The 18,894-nt window shown below is 43.0% G+C and overlaps 1 protein-coding gene across 1 annotated transcript in view; it reads right to left on the bottom strand.

Annotated features, from left to right (window-relative positions):
• Positions 1 to 18,562, bottom strand: part of LOC310706001 (endogenous retrovirus group K member 21 Gag polyprotein-like) — a 293,977-nt gene extending 275,415 nt beyond the window's left edge. Inside the window, exon 1 of the mRNA XM_083501260.1 lies at positions 16,980 to 18,562. Within this exon, the coding sequence (XP_083357386.1) occupies positions 17,028 to 18,464 (1,437 nt within the window). The 5' untranslated portion in view covers positions 18,465 to 18,562 and the 3' untranslated portion in view covers positions 16,980 to 17,027. The remainder of the gene's footprint in view (positions 1 to 16,979) is intronic.
• Between the last annotated feature and the right edge of the window lie 332 nt (positions 18,563 to 18,894).

Below are 18,894 nucleotides of genomic sequence, written 5' to 3'. Positions count from 1 at the left end.
CACAAGAGAAAGTGTTTTTTACTTGGCTATTTCATACAATTTATACATTTCTTGATTGTAAAAATAAAATAAAATCCTCAAAGAGGTTTACAAAAAGATAAAACAAGAAAAATTTGCAAGCATACTTGAACACATACAAAATTAAAATACTAAAACAGATTCTAATTACCTGAATGTTCTAAGCATCTTGATAGGCTTGTCTAAGCAATAGAGTTTTTAACAGGTGCCCGAAAAGGTACAGTGAAGGGCCCTTACTTCTTGCAGACCAAGATTACCAGGGAACAGCAAACACTACAAAATATTTAGCTGGGGCAATTAGAATTAGATCTACCATCTGACTAACCTATGTAATGCCTAGTAAAGAAAGCTCACTCATTCATACATTTTATTTGTGGACAAGGACAGTTATTAACTCTTTAATTTGTATAGTTGTAAATTTTCAGAATTTATTTTGTATTGCCAACCATCTAGCTAGATCTGTATTTGATTGTATTTGATTTCTTTGCTATGGCTTGAGGCTGATGCAAATAAAGATTCTATTTATCATCTGTCTGTCTATCTATCAATCTATCTACAGTGAAGGCACCTGCTTGATCTCAATAGGCAGGGAGTTCCAAAGTGTGCGAGGAACCAAACAAAACAAGTTCTTACAACTGTGGAATGGGTATTACGTGGCACCTGCAGGAGCTGCATCTGTACATTAAGGTTTAAGTAGAGGTCTTTCTATGACCTGTACATGTATTGTGAAGAAAACAAAATGGCAAATGCAATAAATTTAACCTCAGTTCATTAAGTCCTGTACAAGTTTCTTTTTATTATTCTATTCTGCCTTTTCTTTATAGATAAGCTCTGCCTGTTGTCTTGAAAGAAAAGAGTTATGCCAACCTTCCAACCAATGCTATTTTTTCACTGGCATGACTCTGCATTTCTGTGTTTGATGGCTTAGATGCCTGCCTGCTGTTCTGACAGAAGCTGTCATGCAATGTCATGTTGCCCACCAGGGCCAACTCTAAAGTCAACTACAAGTTGCAGAGGAAGCAAAATCATGAACTATTAACTTTTAATTAGCTGGTCAAAGATACTTCTCTGAAATATTCATGAATGTCACTTTCTGTTCCTTCTTTACTCTGGAGAGTTGCTGTGTCTATTTTTATGACTGCTATTTAGTTTTAGATATATCATTTGAAATACATTCTTTCTATCTCAAGAGAGAGAGGCGGGAGAATTATAGCTGCAAGTACTTCACCACAAACCTGTATAAACCATGAAATGCTGACATGGTCTAGCAGGGTTTCTGTAATAGCCATGTGTTTCCGTTCTCACTGTGAAACTGCATATTTGCTATCACAGATAAATGTCCCAAACAAGCAGCCAGTTTAACAGTATTATGACAGGAATCAGAAATGATTATTCAGATCTGCATTTTACTGCTTTAGGAAACATCCGCACTCCTGAAACAGCATGTCTGTATTTTCTGATTGTCTTGAAGGTAATGATGCCTTGGGGTGGAACAGTTAGACTCTGTTCAGCTGTAACATGAGACCATTTCATGAGAACAGACTCATCCATCCCAAACTCTGTTGTTTCCATGCATTGAACGGTCATGCAAATTTTCCACTAGGGGAACTCTGTGTGTGTCTTAAATTTTGGTTTGAAGTCAAGCCAGGTATTTTTGATGCATCTCGGCTTCTTCTCCCCAACCACAGTTTTAAAAGAACACCCCTCCCCAAGTTCAGGTGTTGTCAGGAACTATGTTTCATTTAAACTTGAGAGCAGAAGCTTTCACTCTCCTCATGGGTCTCTTACCCATGGGGGCTCCTCAAGTCTGAAGGTCAGTGAGCCTCATTCGTTCCATGGGCAACAAGCTGAACTGACTTGATTTTTATGACATGATTCCTTAATTATTTCACTTCTGTTGTTTTTAGTGCTGTTATCTCAAGAGAATGACCCATATATAAAAACAAGGAATTCCAGGATGCTATGGCCACATATCTTGAATGATCCTGTCATTTTGGGGTCAGTGTTGTCACACCTGCTCAGGACATGCAATTCTAGCTGCGTCTGAAGACTCCTTCTCTGCGTCACAATGTGATGGACTGGAGGAACTTAGCTCACCTCAGTTCCCATGACCACCCTGCTTCCATTTTGGAAGACTGAGGACTGCAATACATATTTTAACCAAAATAAAAGAAAGGTGATCATGAGTACTGTACTTTTTCCATGTATGAGATGAGCTTTTTTTACTCAAAAATAAAGTTTAAAATGGGGGGGGGGTCATCTTATACATGGGTAGTACAGAGGGGGGACGGGCGATTGGTTGCAGCCGCGAGCAGGATCTTGCGATTGGGTGGGTGAATGGTGTCTGCTGCAAGGGCTGCTTTGGATTGGCTGCCGCTTTGGCAATTCCCCCCCCCCCCCAAGAAAGCTCAACAGCGCTGGTCAATCCAGGAACCTCGAAGAGGCAGCGCTTGTCAGTCCAACCCCTGCACAATCTCATCAGGGCTGGCCTCAAGGCAATTGGAGCAATTTTGCCAAATTGGGCCCCACAGACTGCTCCTAAGCCCCACCACCAGGGCAACCTAGATGGATTTTATTTATATCTCTAAGATTCTGCAGATTTTGGCTGTTAACTGAGGCCCCACAAAAAAAATTCAAGTTGGGCCCCAGAGTTTCAAATTGGGCCCCACTGGCTCATAGCTGTCAACTTTTCCCTTTTCTTGTGAGGAATCCTATTCGGAATAAGGGAATTTCCCTTTTAAAAAAGGAAAACGTTGGCAGCTGTGCACTGGCTGTCCCTGTGTCTCATAGTTGCTGGGCCCAAGTTGCCCTGCCCTCGCATGAAGTCTTGGGTTTGTAATTTTGAGAGAGGGCAGACTGCCCGCTGGGGGGTGGGCTCAGCTGAGGAGGCCTCCTAGATTTAAAGGCCCTAGGCTTCAGCCTACTTAGCCCGTACATAAATCTGGCACCGATCCTTCCCCCCAAAAGCTCAACAACTTAGGGAAATTTTCCCGCATTTTCTTTAATTATGGTCCCCCAAAATACATGGAGGCGCGTTATACACAGAAAAGTATGGTAACTGGGGTTGTTTAAGTGTCCAAATAAGCAACAGATTTAAGATAAGAGATTTTCAAGAAATGAAGTTTCTTGAAAAAAAGATGACAAAATAGCAGTTAAATGGTTAGCTATTGGAGACTTCAAGAAGAACAAAGAGGATGAGTTCAGGATGTGTTCATTTATGATGTGATTATGCAGTGTGACAATGGTTTAAAATTGTCTTTGGAAGGACATGGGTAGGGGTTTGAAGCCACAATGAGGGGAAGGATCAGACCTGGGTCCCTCCTGGTAACATTATTGGGGCACGTCAAACTCAAATTTGGCTCAAAAATGAACTTAGAATAAACCACACTTATTTCCTGAATGTTGAAAAAAAAAATGGTTTCCTAAGCCAAATTCCAAATAACTGGGGGTGTTCACTCCTTCACTTTTTAACTGGCTGTCAGGCTTCAGGGAATCTGATCCCTCCCACGGTGGCAGCCAAGAAGCAGATAAACCAAAAAACAGTTTTTACCAATTAATTTATTCACTATGCACAGAGAGAGAGACACGAAGAAATGCCGTCTACCTAGGATAATGGTGTTGCTCTGAGTAAAGTCCCACCCCATCCATCTCCTAATCTACGTCATCCCTGCCTTGGTTAATCTGAGCTTTCTGCCTCTGAGCTTTCTGTTCTACTACCCTTGATGCTCACCTGGTCCTGGGAGAGGGGTGGTCAGGAATGCTTTCCAAAGACACTGAGTCTGTCAGCTGTCCCTCCCCTGGTTCTGCTTCTTCCTGCTGTTCCTCTTCCAATAATTCCCAGCTTCTCCCCTCTGCAGCCTCTGAACTATGACCTTCTGCAAACCACTGTTCTAAATCTATACTGTCCTCCTGTTCTCGGGAAGGTTCAGGAGAAGGGGAGGGGCTCCCACCATTCCTCCTCAGTCCAGTCCCTGACACTGGCACAGGTATGGAGACCAGAAAACACCACATGTCGAGGTCTTCCAGCCAAAACCGCTGCTTTATGTTGCTTGATGGGAAGATTGTATCCTTCTATTAATTGGTCTGAAATATATCTGTGTAACAGAACAAGATGAGTGATTGTAGCTGCAGTGTACACTTTGGACCTCTTGTCCTGGGATACTACTGGGAGAACATGAACCAGAGACAAGCAAAGCATCTACTCTGTAAGTCTACCAGGCCCTTACTGAAGGGGAAAAAAAATCATTTTCTTAGCAAAGGATCACATCAATTAGAATTCTTAGACTCAATCAGAAAAGGTCAATGTGCTTGGCACTGACAGAGCAAAATTTTGAGGAGGGAAAACATTCAGAGACCTTTCAGCCAGAATGTCTCCAAAATGATATTTTGCACTGACCCCTGGGAATAAAACAAATACCAATCTATACTACAGAAGGAAGTTCATCTTGAGATGTACAGTATCTTCAGCTCATAGGTCATAAATAAGTAAGACTGAATACTCTTATCTGTAGCCTTCCTATTGCCATCACCACCACTAGCACAAATTTAAACAGATCTCTGAAAAAAAAATATGATTTTTATTCAGGGAGATTCATAATTTCTACCATTCCAGTCCCACCATGTATCTGTCACCTCTGTGAGACTTGGGACAAAGTCCTTCAGCGTCAGTAAACAGAACTGATTAAAACACTTACTTGCTAGGCAACTTTCAAGATGCAGAGTTATCACAAGACGTTGTCTTCTTGTTTCTAACTTCCCCCAAGAACTTCTCTGGTTTCACTCACTTTCTTAAACTACCAGAAGGACCATATTACTAACATTTGGGATTTCATAATAATAATAATACAGTAATAACAATTTTTTATTTATACCCCACCCTTCCCAGTTCAGAAACCCGGGCTCAGGGCGGCTAACAACAAATTTAAAACACTTAATTGTAGAAGCAACATAAAATACAGTATAAAAACATGAATAACAATAAAATTCAAAGTTCAGAAATCAGTTTGGGGGAAATCCATCGAATAAGCATTAGACAGGGTTAGCTGACTAAATTAGTCCTACTTGTGCCAGTGAGGAGGCCAGGGGAGAATTAGCTGTGAGGTCTCAGAGCAGGTAATCATCATAAAAGGGGAGGGGGAGGGAAGAGAAGGGAAGGGAAGGGAAATAAATGATCAGGCTGAATTCAAATTAAAGGCCAGGCGGAATAGCTCTGTCTTACAGGCCCGGCGGAAGGAGGTCAAATCCTGCAAGGCCCTAGTCTCCTGGGACAGAGCATTCCACCAGGTCGGAGCCATCGCTGAAAAGGCCCTGGCCCTGGTGGACCTCTAAACTATGGTTATTCATGGACCTTAAGGTCCTCTGTGGGGCATACCAGGAGAGGTGGTTCCGTAAATACGAACAAAATCTCCTGCCACCTCCTCGACCTTACATCAAAATACTCAGCCAAGGATCAATAAGCCTAGACATGTGGCAAGAATTATTTTGCTTTTGCTTTCCATGTATCCCTTATGAAAGATTCTGTAGGTTACTTTGAATACTGCAAGACTACATTCTTCACAATATATCAAGTCAGATTTTAGGACTGCCCCTCCCCCCCCGGCTCTTGAAACCTAAGTGGGGAGATAAACTTTATGCAAAACAGTAGAGAAGGAGAATGAATTCTGGATTATACCTCTTCAAACTGCAGGTATGTATCCCCCCCGCCATTACAGAGAACATGCTGTATGTAATATTTGAAAAGCTGAAATTCAAGCCCCCTTCACATCAAGCTGTGTGGGATATGGATTGAGCAGAGGAGTCCCTCTGGCCACTTCCATTGGCTCAACCACGATGGAGTGATGCCAGCCGATGACGGCCATTCACTAGCCAGACAGGTGGGGGGAGGCTGGCCAGCACTTTCCTTGCCAACAGAGCCTAGTGGAAAGCCCCCAAACAGGGTGTTACGAAGGTTGGGCAGGGCTGAGCCAGTTTGTTATCTACTGTATCCCTAGATGCTCTGGCAGCTGCCAGGGGCTACCAGGTGGCCTGACTCAGGCCTGATCTCAGCACCAGCTTCAGCAGACACAGGGTTGTCGCCCCGCCCCGCCCCCATCAAGAACTTCTATGGACGTTTGTGTTTGGTCATATAATCGTAGAATTACACAGTTGGAAAGGACCACAAGGGTCATCTATTACAACCCCCTGTGATGCAGGAATGGTCATCATCATTCTGCTTACCCTTGAGATAAATGGATGACAGAAGTCTTCACAAATGCAGCAGTTGAACCATGTAGAATTGTGCTACGAAGATTTTTAAAAAATAGGGTATGATGATTATATTATTATTATTTTTATTTTTATTATTATTATTATTATTATTATTATTATTATTATTATTATTTCTACCCTGCCCATCTGGCTGGGTTTCCCCAGCCACTCTGGGCACCTCCCGAAAGAACACTAAAAACAGAAAAAAAATTGAAACGTTAAAAACTTCCCTAAACAGGGCTGCCTTCAGATTGTCTTCAAAAAGTTGGATAGTTGTTTATTTCTTTGACATCTGATGGGAGGGCATTCCACAGGGCAGGCGCCACTACTGAGAAGGCCCTCTGCCTGGTTCACTCTAACTTCACTTCTCACAGTGAGGGAACTGCCAGAAGGCCCCCCAGAAGGCAGAACGATGGGGGTGGAGACGCTCCTTCAGGTATACTGGGCCGAGGCCATTTAGGGCTTTAAAGGTCAGCATCAACACTTTGAATTGTGCTCGGAAACATCCTGGGAGCCAATGCAGATCTCTCAGGACCAGTGTTCCCGGTGGCCGCTCCCAGTCACCAGTCTAGCTGCCGCATTCTGGATTAATTGCAGTTTCCGGGTCACCTTCAAAGGTAGCCCCACGTAGAGCGCATTGCAGTAGTCCAAGCGGGAGATAACCAGAGCATGCACCACACTGGCAAGACAGTCTTGCAGGCAGGTAGGGTCTCAGCCTGCGTACCAGATGGAGATGGTATACAGCCGCCCTGGACACACAATTAACCTGCGCCTCCATGGACAGCTGTGAGTCCTGAATGACTCCCAGGCTGCACACCTGGTCCTTCAGGGGCACAGTTACACCATTCAGGACCAGGGAGTCCCCCACACCAGCCTGCCCCCGTGCCCCAAAAACAGTACTTCTGTCTTGTCAGGATTCAACCTCAATCTGTTAGCCGCCATCCATCCTGCAAAGGCCTCCCAGAGCCTTTTGGCAGTCTTTAGCCTAATAATAATAATAATAATAATAATAATAATAATAATAATAATAATTATACGTGGACACTCTGGGTGGCTTACAACTAATCTAAAAACATAATAATAACACCGATCCTTAAAAACTTCCCTAAGCAGGGCTGCTTTCAGATGTCTTCTAAAAATCAGATAGTTGCATCAGATTAAAGTTTACAGCAACTCTGAAGAATTCAAGAGGATGTGGTAATAAAGATATAGAAGTAAGTGTTGAAACAAAGCTAAAGAACCAAAGGTTACAAAAGAAGAGCCTGGCTAAGAGAGTTGAGGCACAGTCCTGAAGGAAGGGCTCCACCACAAGCCCCAGTGAAATGAATGCGCTGCCATTTTTATAGGAACTTGCTCAGGAAAAGTTCTCCGTGGGTTGCTATTTTACAAGCCCTCTCTAAATGTATTCAGAATGGAAAAGGTAACAGCCAACCTCATTAACTTATGCAAAGTTCTGAAGTGCGGGGGGAAATCTAGTACCTGACTTTAGGAGTTTTATCAAAATAACCAGCGTGCGTGAACTGAAAGCTAAGGGAAACATCAAAGTTGGGAAGTCTTAAAAAACACAGTGGCAAACCCAACAGCATAGTTGACACCCTGCACTGAATACAAACTATCTTGTAAGCAGCTACAAATGGAGTTAGAAATCTATTGGAGGAAAATATATTGTGGGTTATGTGGCGTAAACAGAGCTGGTTCCATCGCAAGACAATTTATTCATAGACAAGCACATGAAACCGAACTGGGGATCGACTTTGGCCGCGACCAGGCCCTTTAAGTTCATCTCTCCTGAAGATGCATTTTTATTCTTTGAAAAATGAAAGCAGTTTTCCTTATGGTAGTGATTAGGCTGAAAATGTACCATGCCCTTACTCAGACCAATTCAATACATTCCTTAGCAAGAATTTAGTGGAAAGGAGTTATGGGGGGAAGTCAAAGGGGAGTCCCAGTTGTTGGCAAATGCCCTCAATAGGCATCAGGGCAGTAGGTTTGAGAATACGTTTTTATCATTAAAAATGATAGAAAGCTGTGAATGGATGAGCAAGATGTGACATGATTCAGCCAACTATGCATATAATGTGCAATCCTGTTTCAAATCTGCATACATTTCTAATTCAAATTCCAAAGCAAATGCCATTCATTATTTCCCTCCCACAAGTTGGAAGGGGCTCTGGCAAGTAAAGAATGCTGGATATTGCAAGTGAGCTGACCAGAAGTGGCGCTGAGACCAGTTTGGATTCCTAGTCAAAAATTCCTCATATCTTTCAGGTTTCAAGAAAAGGTTGATCTGCTTAAATTACCCCCTCAAGCTTCCTTTCAGGTCAAATCTAGTACTCGGATGTTGAAGCTGCAGCTCCATTGACCTGCCTAGTGACTGGTAATATTTCTCAATCTCCAAAAGCTGAACAAACAAACATTGCGCAGGAAGCAAGGCCCCAGAGACTTTTCAGCCTCCGTAGCCACAGGTTTACACAGCACAAGTCTTCAATATATGGTTGTGAGGCCTTGCTTGTTTTGCAGCATTTTGACTTGTATCCAAGTAACATTTGGATTGTATCCAAGAAGCGTGGTTGGCACACCAATGAAGCAACCTGCCTCAGGTGGTATGCTGGGGGGGGGGTGAGATCCCAATTTACCCCCTGCCGCCATACCACTACTTTTCTTCTCCTTAATTAACAATGCTTCAAGAAGCTGAAAGAGATATCAAATGCTCAAGCATTGTGCATTTTAGAAAAATATGTAGAAATAAATTATAACTTATTTTTATGTTCCACATTGTTAAAATGAATACAGCAACCTGTAAAATTTAGAGGGACAGGATCATAGGCTGTATTTCTGCATGTCCACTGAAAACCCACTTGCAGTGGCAAAATATTTTTGAGATGTTTAAGTGGTGGAAACTAAAAGTGTGCCTCAGCATTCCCAGAGTGCATAAGAACTGCTACAGGGCTCCTGTACAAGGACAATTATAGCTGCTGCAATCAGGAACACATCCGAAGAACAATTTTTGTTGAAATATCTTACTATGCCATCCTCACTAACACACTAAAACAAAAAAAGTTAAAAAGAGGCTGTGAAATCCTGGTTTAAAAAGTAACTAAGAAAAGCAAATGAAAAACCAATTATAGGAGAACTTGAACTGTGTGTGGTATGTGTAACAGCCTGAAATTCAAATTGGTCAATGTTCTGGTTTCAAATTAGAGTCATTAGTAGAAGGCCTTAAATGATGGAAGAAAGAGAAAGAGGGGATTTTTGATGGCAAGGCATAGATATCCCTTAAAGGAACACCTCAAAGGTTATGCATTTTGAACCAGCAGTGAACAAATGATTGACACTGTGCATAAGTACTTTGAAAATCAAGTCTTTGACCTGCCATTCTTTGGAAGCCCTATTATAAAAAGCAACACCTAAACCTACCTCATGTACCGCTGAGACCAGCCAATTTTTCTCCCAACATAAATGATGATAAATTTCCAGCTGATATCCCTGGCAAAAAAACCCAGTTACCGCTCGTTCATGTCTCAAATGTCCCAAACCGCATTAGAAAGACTAGCCATTGCAATGCAGCAAAGAGTTCCTATTAGCAGCGTTAAAATATTCTTGGGTGGTTAAACTGGAAATATGTTGTCTTTTTTGCTATTGTTAATTACTTTTCCAAACAAAACTAAATTCATCTCAGAGGTGAAAGGGGCCAAGAGCACATGGATATGACTTATTGGAGTTAGTTAAAACATCAATTATACAGTATATAAATAGGAAAACGAAAGATGTTTAATTAATACATCTGTTAATGGAGTCATTATAGATCAGGCTTCTGAGGAATGATTACTGTATATAATTACTAGTAAGAATAAATCAAAACTAAATGCCAATTTTTCATTTTCATGAGTGTTAAAAAGCACCTCACATCTGGGGAACTCTTTCTGCAGTTCCATGGTCTTTTGTTCTTGGAGGGACAAGTGTTGTGCAGAGAGGTCCAACCTGTATGGGCACAGCTGATGGCTGCAGCAATGGCAAGAGACATCAAAGCAGCATTATGCAGAAAACATGGGGGACTGAGCAAGGAAGTGGGGAGTCTGTCACCATCCTGAAGGAATGTCAGCCCCCTTGTAGTTATTTGTGCTGCGCTAAGCCAGCATATTTACCATGGGGCAGGGTCCACTGGGGCTAAGGGGGCCCTGCCTTGCCAGCCTCAGTCTCACCTCCTCTTGCCTTTCTTCCCAGTGATTTAAATAATGTTCTGCTGATTAGCCATTTAAATCAGCCTTCTCTAACTTGGCACCCTCCACCAGCAAGGCCAATGATCAGAGAATATGGCAGCTTCAGTCCAATACATTTGGGGGGGGGGGGTACCAGGTTGGAGAAATGTTTGGTTCATTTATTGACTGATTAAACTAATGCAGATTATTGCAGATGATTAAAAGCAAAGCTAAAACAGGAAATCCATTCAGTAGAAACAGGTAAAATGAAGAAACAGAATTTTAAGACAGAAGTGAAAAGTCTTCTGATTTTTTAAATAAAATTCTAATGTAGTTTGAAAGTTTGTCAAGTTGGACAGCTTTTCCACTAACCCACAAAGCTAGTTCAGAGAAAGCACTGCTCCTGCTCCTGACCGATGGCATGTCACTAGGTGAGGAGGTCCAGAAAAGATTCTTCCACATTCTTCCACTCTTAAAGCAGGGAGCTTAAATTAATTAAGATACTGGGATTGATCGCTGAAGTCTTGAGTTTTGCCTGGAAACTGGTTAGCAGCTAATACAGTTGACAGGAAGTAAAAGTCGTGTCATCTTGACTTCCCTCTTGGGGCAGGAGAAAAATTGCCTTGCAGTTGATCTTCCTGCGCACCTTCCAAAGCCAACCTTCACTTGAGTCTCTTTATGAAAAGAGGTTATGAAAACATGGGTGAAAGTCCCCAAAGGCTGTTTTTCCAGGTTGCCGTTTTGGTGTCAAAATGCAGTGGTGGATACTGTTACAACTTCATCCAGTAACAAAGCAGAGTCTGGCACTACTCTGTGGTGGCTAACGTGCTTGACTATTTGGGGTAGGAGCAGGTATCATCAGCAAGAAGATGGCTCCTTACTCTCCAGAGAGCGGGAATATCCAACCTCCAGTTTCATCTTGTCTCTGTTCACTTCCTTACATTACTCCAGCAACAGACATGCATCACAATAGTCGATTCTACTTGTGTTCCTTCATGGATCACTGCCTTGCCGTGGCGAAGGGGCTTGAATAACTCAGAGAAGCTATAAGCTATGCCATGCAGGGCCACCCAAGACGGACAGGTCATAGTAGAGTTTTGACTAAACGTGATCCACCTGGAGCAGGAACTGGCAAGCCACTCCAGTATCCCTGCCAAGAAAACTCCATGGACAAAGACAACAGCCATATAAAAGTTATGACCCTGGAAGATGAGCCCCTCAGGTCGGAACGCATCCAACATGCTACTGAGGAAGAGTGGAGGACAATTTCAAGTATATTCAGAGCTGATGAAGCAGCTGGGCCAAAGCCGAAAGGTCACTCAGTGCGGATGTGCCTGGAAGTGAAAGGAAAGTCCCGTTCTGTAAAGAAAAATATTGCATAGGAACCTGGAATGTAAGATCCATGAACCTGGGTAACCTGGATGTGGTCAAAAATGAGATGGCAAGAATAAATATTGACATCCTGGGCATCAGTGAACTAAAATAGACAGGAATAGGTGAATTCAGTTTGTGTAATCATCATATCTACTATTGTGGGCAAGAATCCCGTAAAAGAAATGGAGTGGCCCCCATAGTCAACAAAAGAGTGGCAAATGCTATACTGGGATGCAATCTCAAAAATGATAGAATGATCTCGATACGAATCCAAGGCAGACCTTTTAACATCACAGTAATCCAAGTTTATGCACCAACTACCGGTGAAGAAACTGAAATTGAATAATTTTATGAAGACTAAAAACACCTTTTAGAAACGACACCAAAGAAGGATGTTCTCATTATAGGGGATTGGAATGCTATAGTAGGGAGTCAAGAGATTAAAGGAACAACTGGCAAGTTTGGCCTTGGAATTCAAAACAAAGCAGGACAAAGGCTAATAGAGTTCTGTCAAGAGAACAAGCTGGTCATCACAAACACTCTTTTCCAACAACACAAGAGATGACTCTACACATGGACATCATCAGATGGGCAGCGTTGAAATCAGATTGATTACAGTGGTACCTCAGGTTACAGACGCTTCAGGTTACAGACACCGCTAACCCAGAAATAGTACTTTAAGAACTTTGCTTCTGGATGAGAACAGAAATCGTGCTCCGGCGGCGTGGCGGCAGCAGGAGGCGCCATTGGCTAAAGTGGTGCTTCAGGTTAAGAACAGTTTCAGGTTCAGAACAGACCTTCAGAACGAATCAAGTTCTTAACCCGAGGTACCACTGTATATTCTCTGCAGCCAAAGATGAAGAAGCTCTATACAATCAGCAAAAACAATACCTGGAGCGGACTGTGGCTCAGATCATCAACTTCTTATAGCAAAATTCAAGCTTAAACAGAAGAAAGTAGGGAAAACTACTGGGTCAGTAAGATACAATCTAAATCAAATGCCTTATGAATACACAGTGGAAGAGAGGAACAGGTTTAAGGATTTAGATTTGGTGGACAGAGGGCCTGGAGAACTATGGATGGAGGCTCGTAACATTATACAGCAGGCAGCAATGAAAACCATCCAATGAAAAGGAAATGTAAGAAAACAAAGTGGCTGTCCAACGAGGCCTTACAAATAGCGTGGGAGAGAAGGCAAGCAAAATGTGAGGGAGATAGTGAAAGATACAGGAAACTGAATGCAGATTTCCAAAGAATAGCAAGGAGAGACAAGAGGGCCTCCTTAAGTGAGCAATGCAAAGAAATAGAAGAAAACAATAGAATGGGGAAAAACAGAGATCTGTTCAAGAAAATTGGATATATGAAAGCAAAATTTCGTACAAGGATTACCATAATAAAGGACAAAAGTGGTAAGGACCTAACAGAAGCAGAAGACATCAAGAAGAGGTGGCAAGAATACACAGAGGAATTATACCAGAAATATATGGATGTCTCATTGCTGACCTTGAGCCAAACATCCTGGAGAGTGAAGTCAAATGGGCCTTAGAAAGCAGTGCTAATAACAAGGCTAGTGGAAATGATGACATTCCAGCTGAACTATTTAAAATTTTAAAAGATAATGCTGTTAAGGTGCTGCACGCAATATGCCAGCAACTTTGGAAAACTCAGCAGTGGCCAGAGGATTGGAGAATATCAGTATACATCCCAATCCCTTTTTTTAAAAAAAAATATTTTTTATTAATTTTTCCATTTTAACAATCCAATCAAATCACATTAAGTATTCCAGATTATACAAATACATATCATATAGTCCAAATATTCTGCCAAATTATAATTTTTTGTTGGGGCTTCCCATGCTTCAAGTTCAGTGGGGTTCTAATCATCTTATGTTTCTACTGCCTTGAGTTTCCAATAGTTCTTTCTTTAAATCTTCCTGTTGTTATCCTTCCTTCTTTCATAGCCTCTGAGTTGTTTCCACAGGCGAGTTGAAATAAACAATAATGTGCTTCTTTGTGAAGTTTGTATGACTCTCCTTTTTTTTTTTTTTTAGCTGGTAAGTCTGTTGTTTGCAGAATGTCCTCACACACTGGTGTTTATGCTGAATCAATCCAAAAGTCCTTCTCTGGTGGCAGATGCCATCTTCACTCAGTTCCGATGAAATATAATCTGGGCGTTTGCTCATTAATTTTCTCAGACAGGTTGCATCAAATCTTTCTAGGGGAGATTTGCCAAATCGGAATTGAAGTACAGATATAATAACTCTTTTTTATCCCTAATGGTGGATCCCAATTAAAGAATGCGTCACATCACCCTTCTCAGAATCCGTCCAAAGTTTTTTGGTGTCTCTCCAGCGGCTAACGAGATCCTGCTTCTTTCTAATATCAATATTTGGAGAGTCTTTTATCTTCCAAACGTTTCAAAAAATAAAAGCTTTAGTTGTATAGTATTATTATTTCCACACAGTTTATATTTTCCCATCTCACTTGCTGAAAAGAATGTAAACGGTTCTTCGGGGGGGGGGGGTTGTTAGGTATTATCGTAGTAGAAAAAGAAAAAGTTTTTCTTTTCAGACCCGACTTTATATTATGAAGCTTCGTGCTTGGTATGGTTAAAAGACTGGCTGACCTTAGAAAACACTGACCTATTAGATCTAGAGGGCCACAACAATAGATATGGTTGGCATTCGTACCTATGGTACAACAAAGTAAAGGTACATAAAGGTTTTCTAAACCATGTGATTAGGAAATCTTTATATGAAGTATGGGATCGGAAGAAAAACCTCCTGGAAAGAAAGACACCGTGGTGGATATCACCATTTGAGGTGCTGACAACAAAAAAAGTAAACATGGAAGGGGAAAGAGTAACATATGAAGATATTACTAGGAAAACAGCCCAAGGGATAAAGCTCAAACCATATGACCAAATTGAAAAGATGTTAACAGGGTGGCTGCAATACCATCAGATCAGTGATTTATTAAAGGAAGACAAAAAGACAAATGACCTCCTTTCCATTCCGTTCCAACATACCGGCTTAGATGTTATTCTTAGATGTTATCTTTCTTCTTCTCTGTCACTCTTGGCACCTTAGTGGCTGGCTTATTTGGCAGATTAATTACCCCTTCTTCGCTTGAAGTATGTCCAAGAACTTAAATCCAATTTTTTATCTTAAGAAATGGAACTAGGTGCGCTCGCGGAGACAGCATCCAGGAGATCCCAACTCCCTTGGGGACTTTCCATTCCGGTCCCCCCTCCTTCTTTACGAACTCAGGGGTGGTTTGTTGGTGTGATGGCCTGGGAGTCTGATTCAGAAGCTGAACCTGAGGAGTCCCAGCCTGCACAGGAGTCCCTGCCTCCAGGGCCGGCTGAGCCGGGGCAGGGGCTTGGATCTGAAGGGCCTGCACCTGTGCCGGATCCTCAGGAGCAGACACCAGATGTATCCACTCTGGCTCCGGAGGTGATTGAGGGCCCATTGCCTGCAGGTGCGCCTCTCCTAGCCCTGTCAGGGGAAGATGAAGCTGCTCCTGGGTCCATTAACCCTCCAGCCTCTCCTGAGCTGCAGAGGCTTAGGGCAGAGAGGCGGAGGGAACTAAGTTCTCTGAGGAGGAGTGCTCGCCTTAAGGCCAGGAGAGGCGGGTCACCTGTGGGCTGGGACTGCCCCTTGACGGAAGCCAGCCGTCACAAATGGCGCTGTATAGCATTTGAAAAAAGACACAGAGAGCCAGCAATATTATCAGGAAGGTATGAGCAGCTCCTTCGACCACTCTCCTCCAATTTTATTCTCCTTTGTTCTCTCCTGTCACATGGCCGTTTGCCAATGTCTCACGTTACCTCATCCGGTCATGGCTTTTACCCACCCATCTCCATATAAGGTAATTACTGCCCAGAGGGGGGACATAACTCCATATAAGGTTATGCACTTAATACACTGCAAGGCACGGACATGCAGGTCAGCGAGGCACCAGGTGGTGCTACATGCCTTTGCCATGACTTCATGGCTCCCACATGCCCTCTTTCTTTATTTTATTAATCAGAGTCATATATGTCATTACCAATATGGTTATATCGAGTGCGATAGGCGACTTTTGTGAGGCCGGAAGCAGGCCGCTGACTGGAGAACCATGCAGTACATACAGAGATTAAGGAAGGAATACATTGTATACAGCAACACAAAATAACGCAAATAACTACTATAAGGATCACTAAAATCAATAAATGTCGAAGCCAACTTCCATCCAGAAGCCAAGAATATAAGAATTCTGATTCCAAGCTGCATGGTAGGCTTCCTTTCTAGTTTATTAGCCATGCACTGGTGTCACTCCTATAGCACTGAGATTGGTCACTGTATGTTCCTGTAAGAGAACAAGAGCTATTAAAAGTGAATTTCAATGTATATTGACAGTTTGGATATATTCCCCATGATTCTTTCCCCTCTTTAATTTGAAAACAAATGGGGGCAGGCTCATGGAGGGTCAATTGTACTGGAGGCCAAAAGTTTGCTTAGGGGATATAATATTAGTAAATTGAAAAGATCCATTGACAGGCACACCATGAAGCATTATGCCGGAATGACTGGCAAAAGGGGGCACGTGCATACACAACCAACATTTAGAAGCATGTAATAAACCGGTAAACATAATCATATCTTATACAAAAATATCCCTCCATATCTTATGATAATTTTCTCCCCTAAAAGTCTTATTCAACAACACTGTTCTTCTAGTTTGAGAGTGGGTGAGCCGTGGATACTGCCAGCCAGAGTAGGATTCAGGCGACAGCTGCTTGCCAGCCGATAAGGTGAAATATGGTGGTTTCAACTGGACTGGGTCGTCTGCTTCTCTTCCTTGTATAACGGTGCAGCAAAGGATGGCAAGGCAGATGGTGAGGAAGGCAACCACTGCCAGATACAGCTCGTGTGCAGCACCTCTAGGTGGCGCATGCGGAAAGGTTTCAATGCTTCACCCACAAAATGTTGACAAAGTGTAGGGGAGTTCCGCATGCCCTGAGGCAGGACAACCCACTGATATCGCTGGGTGGGCTGCGAATTGTTATATACTGGCAATGTAAAAGCAAACAGTTCCCTGTCTGCTGGAGCCAGTGGGATGAAGATGGTTCAATGTGGCCGAAAGTCAATTGTTCAGAAACAAGCTGGTGCCGCTGCTGCGGATTTTTCTTTTGGTAGAGGCCACTGTTCTACCCACATGGGGGTATCGGTGATCCTGGTTTGCCACACTGGAAACAAGTTGTATCGGTGGCTACAGGCTGGTTTTTATTTAGCGCCGCCGCTAACAGATGAGCCTTGTGGGTGGCTGTACCTACAGACTGACAAATGCGAAGCATGGCTGCTGTGTCTGTGGTAGGATTGTGTATTATCGGTCGCAATGCAAGTTTACAATCTTCATTGGCATTTTCAAAGGCCAATTGTTTGATAATTATTTGTTTGGCTTCAGGATTTTCAATTTGGCGACTCACTGCTGTAAGCAGCCTGTCCATAAAGGAAGAATATGATTCTCTTGCCTCTTGCCTGATTGAACCCCACCTTGATTGAATACTGGTGGGTTCTGGGATTTTTCTCGTTGCTTGTTTAGCAGCAAGAGCGGTGTCCCTCAATACAATTTGCAGCAATGTAGCTTGCACTGAAGCCTGAACAAAGGGACCACGCCCCATCATGGCATCTATGACATCTGCGAGGGTAAGGTTAGGGTTATTCCCTCTGGCTTGTTGTAATAAAGCCGGTGCATAAGCACGGCAGGCGATTTCCCATTCATGGGCAAACAATACACCAGCTGATGGGGGTAACACTGTATGGGCCAAAAGCTTGATGTCATCTGGAACCAAGAGTTGGGCTAATGTGGCTTCCAAAAGTGCCTGCGTATATGGGGCTTGGAGTCCATTGGTCTTTACTGACTGCTGCAGCTCTTTCAAGATCTTAAAGTCAAAAGGTTGGTGTTGGGCTTGAGTGCCTGCCGGGGCACCAGCAGGGGGCACAATAACAGGAAATGCCATAATATCCTGAATTAAGGAACAGGCAAGGACTGCACTTTGAAAAGGGGTCACTAGTTCTGTCGCTGAGAGAGTAGGATCATTGCCAGCCAGACCACGGTATTTTTGCAGGATTGGGTCCTCTGGTGAGGAACTGTAGTCCGGGGGCTTGGGGTCTGGGGCTGCTGGCAAGACGAGTATCGGAACAGACGGTAACACAGCAGGCTGGACTAAAGAAGCTGGAGGTGATGTTGGCAATACGGCCATGGAGATATTTTTTGGTGATAAAGATCCCATGGCGTAACGAACCCTGCACCATGCATTTAGAATCCGAACACCAATGCTGGGGTGTCCATGAAAATGTGCTCCAATCTTGTCCCAATGTTTTAATTCCCAAGTTCCATCTTGGGGATACCAGGGGCAATGCTCATTGATGGCCAGAATAAGCTGTATCAAATCAGCCTCAGGAACTTCCAATTTGTTGGAGGAGAGGAGAAATTTTAAGTCTTTTAAAAATTTATGTTGGGGAATAGACAAAGAGCTGCCCATTTTTCTAAAATCAAGATAAAAGGGATCGAACTCACCGGGGATCCGAAGATGATTAGCGCTTGCAACCCTTGCCGGGCGTGGTGAGTCGATGATATCCATTGTGTGGATCGAAAAACCTCACACGGTTTTCTTTTAAAAGCCTCAGATGTATTCTTTTAGTCTGCCTCACACGGGGCACCACTTGACGGAAGCCAGCCGTCACAAATGGCACTGTATAGCATTTGAAAAAAGACACAGAGAGCCAGCAATATTTTCAGGAAGGTATGAGCAGCTCCTTCGACCACTCCTCCAATTTTATTCTCCTTTGTTCTCTCCTGTCGCATGGCCATTTGCCAATGTCTCACGTTACCTCATCCGGTCATGGCTTTTACCCACCCATCGCCATATAAGGTAATTACTGCCCAGAGGGGGAACATAACTCCATATAAGGTTATGCACTTAATACACTGCAAGGCACGGACATGCAGGTCACCGAGGTCAGTGAGGCACCAGGTGGCGCTACAAGCCTTTGCCATGACTTCATGGCTCC

Source organism: Podarcis liolepis (assembly GCF_965112155.1).
Source record: "Podarcis liolepis genome assembly, chromosome: 4".
Taxonomy (NCBI): Eukaryota; Metazoa; Chordata; class Lepidosauria; order Squamata; family Lacertidae; genus Podarcis; species Podarcis liolepis.
Note: the sequence above shows the minus strand (reverse complement) of the source record. Positions and strands in the feature narration are given on the sequence as shown.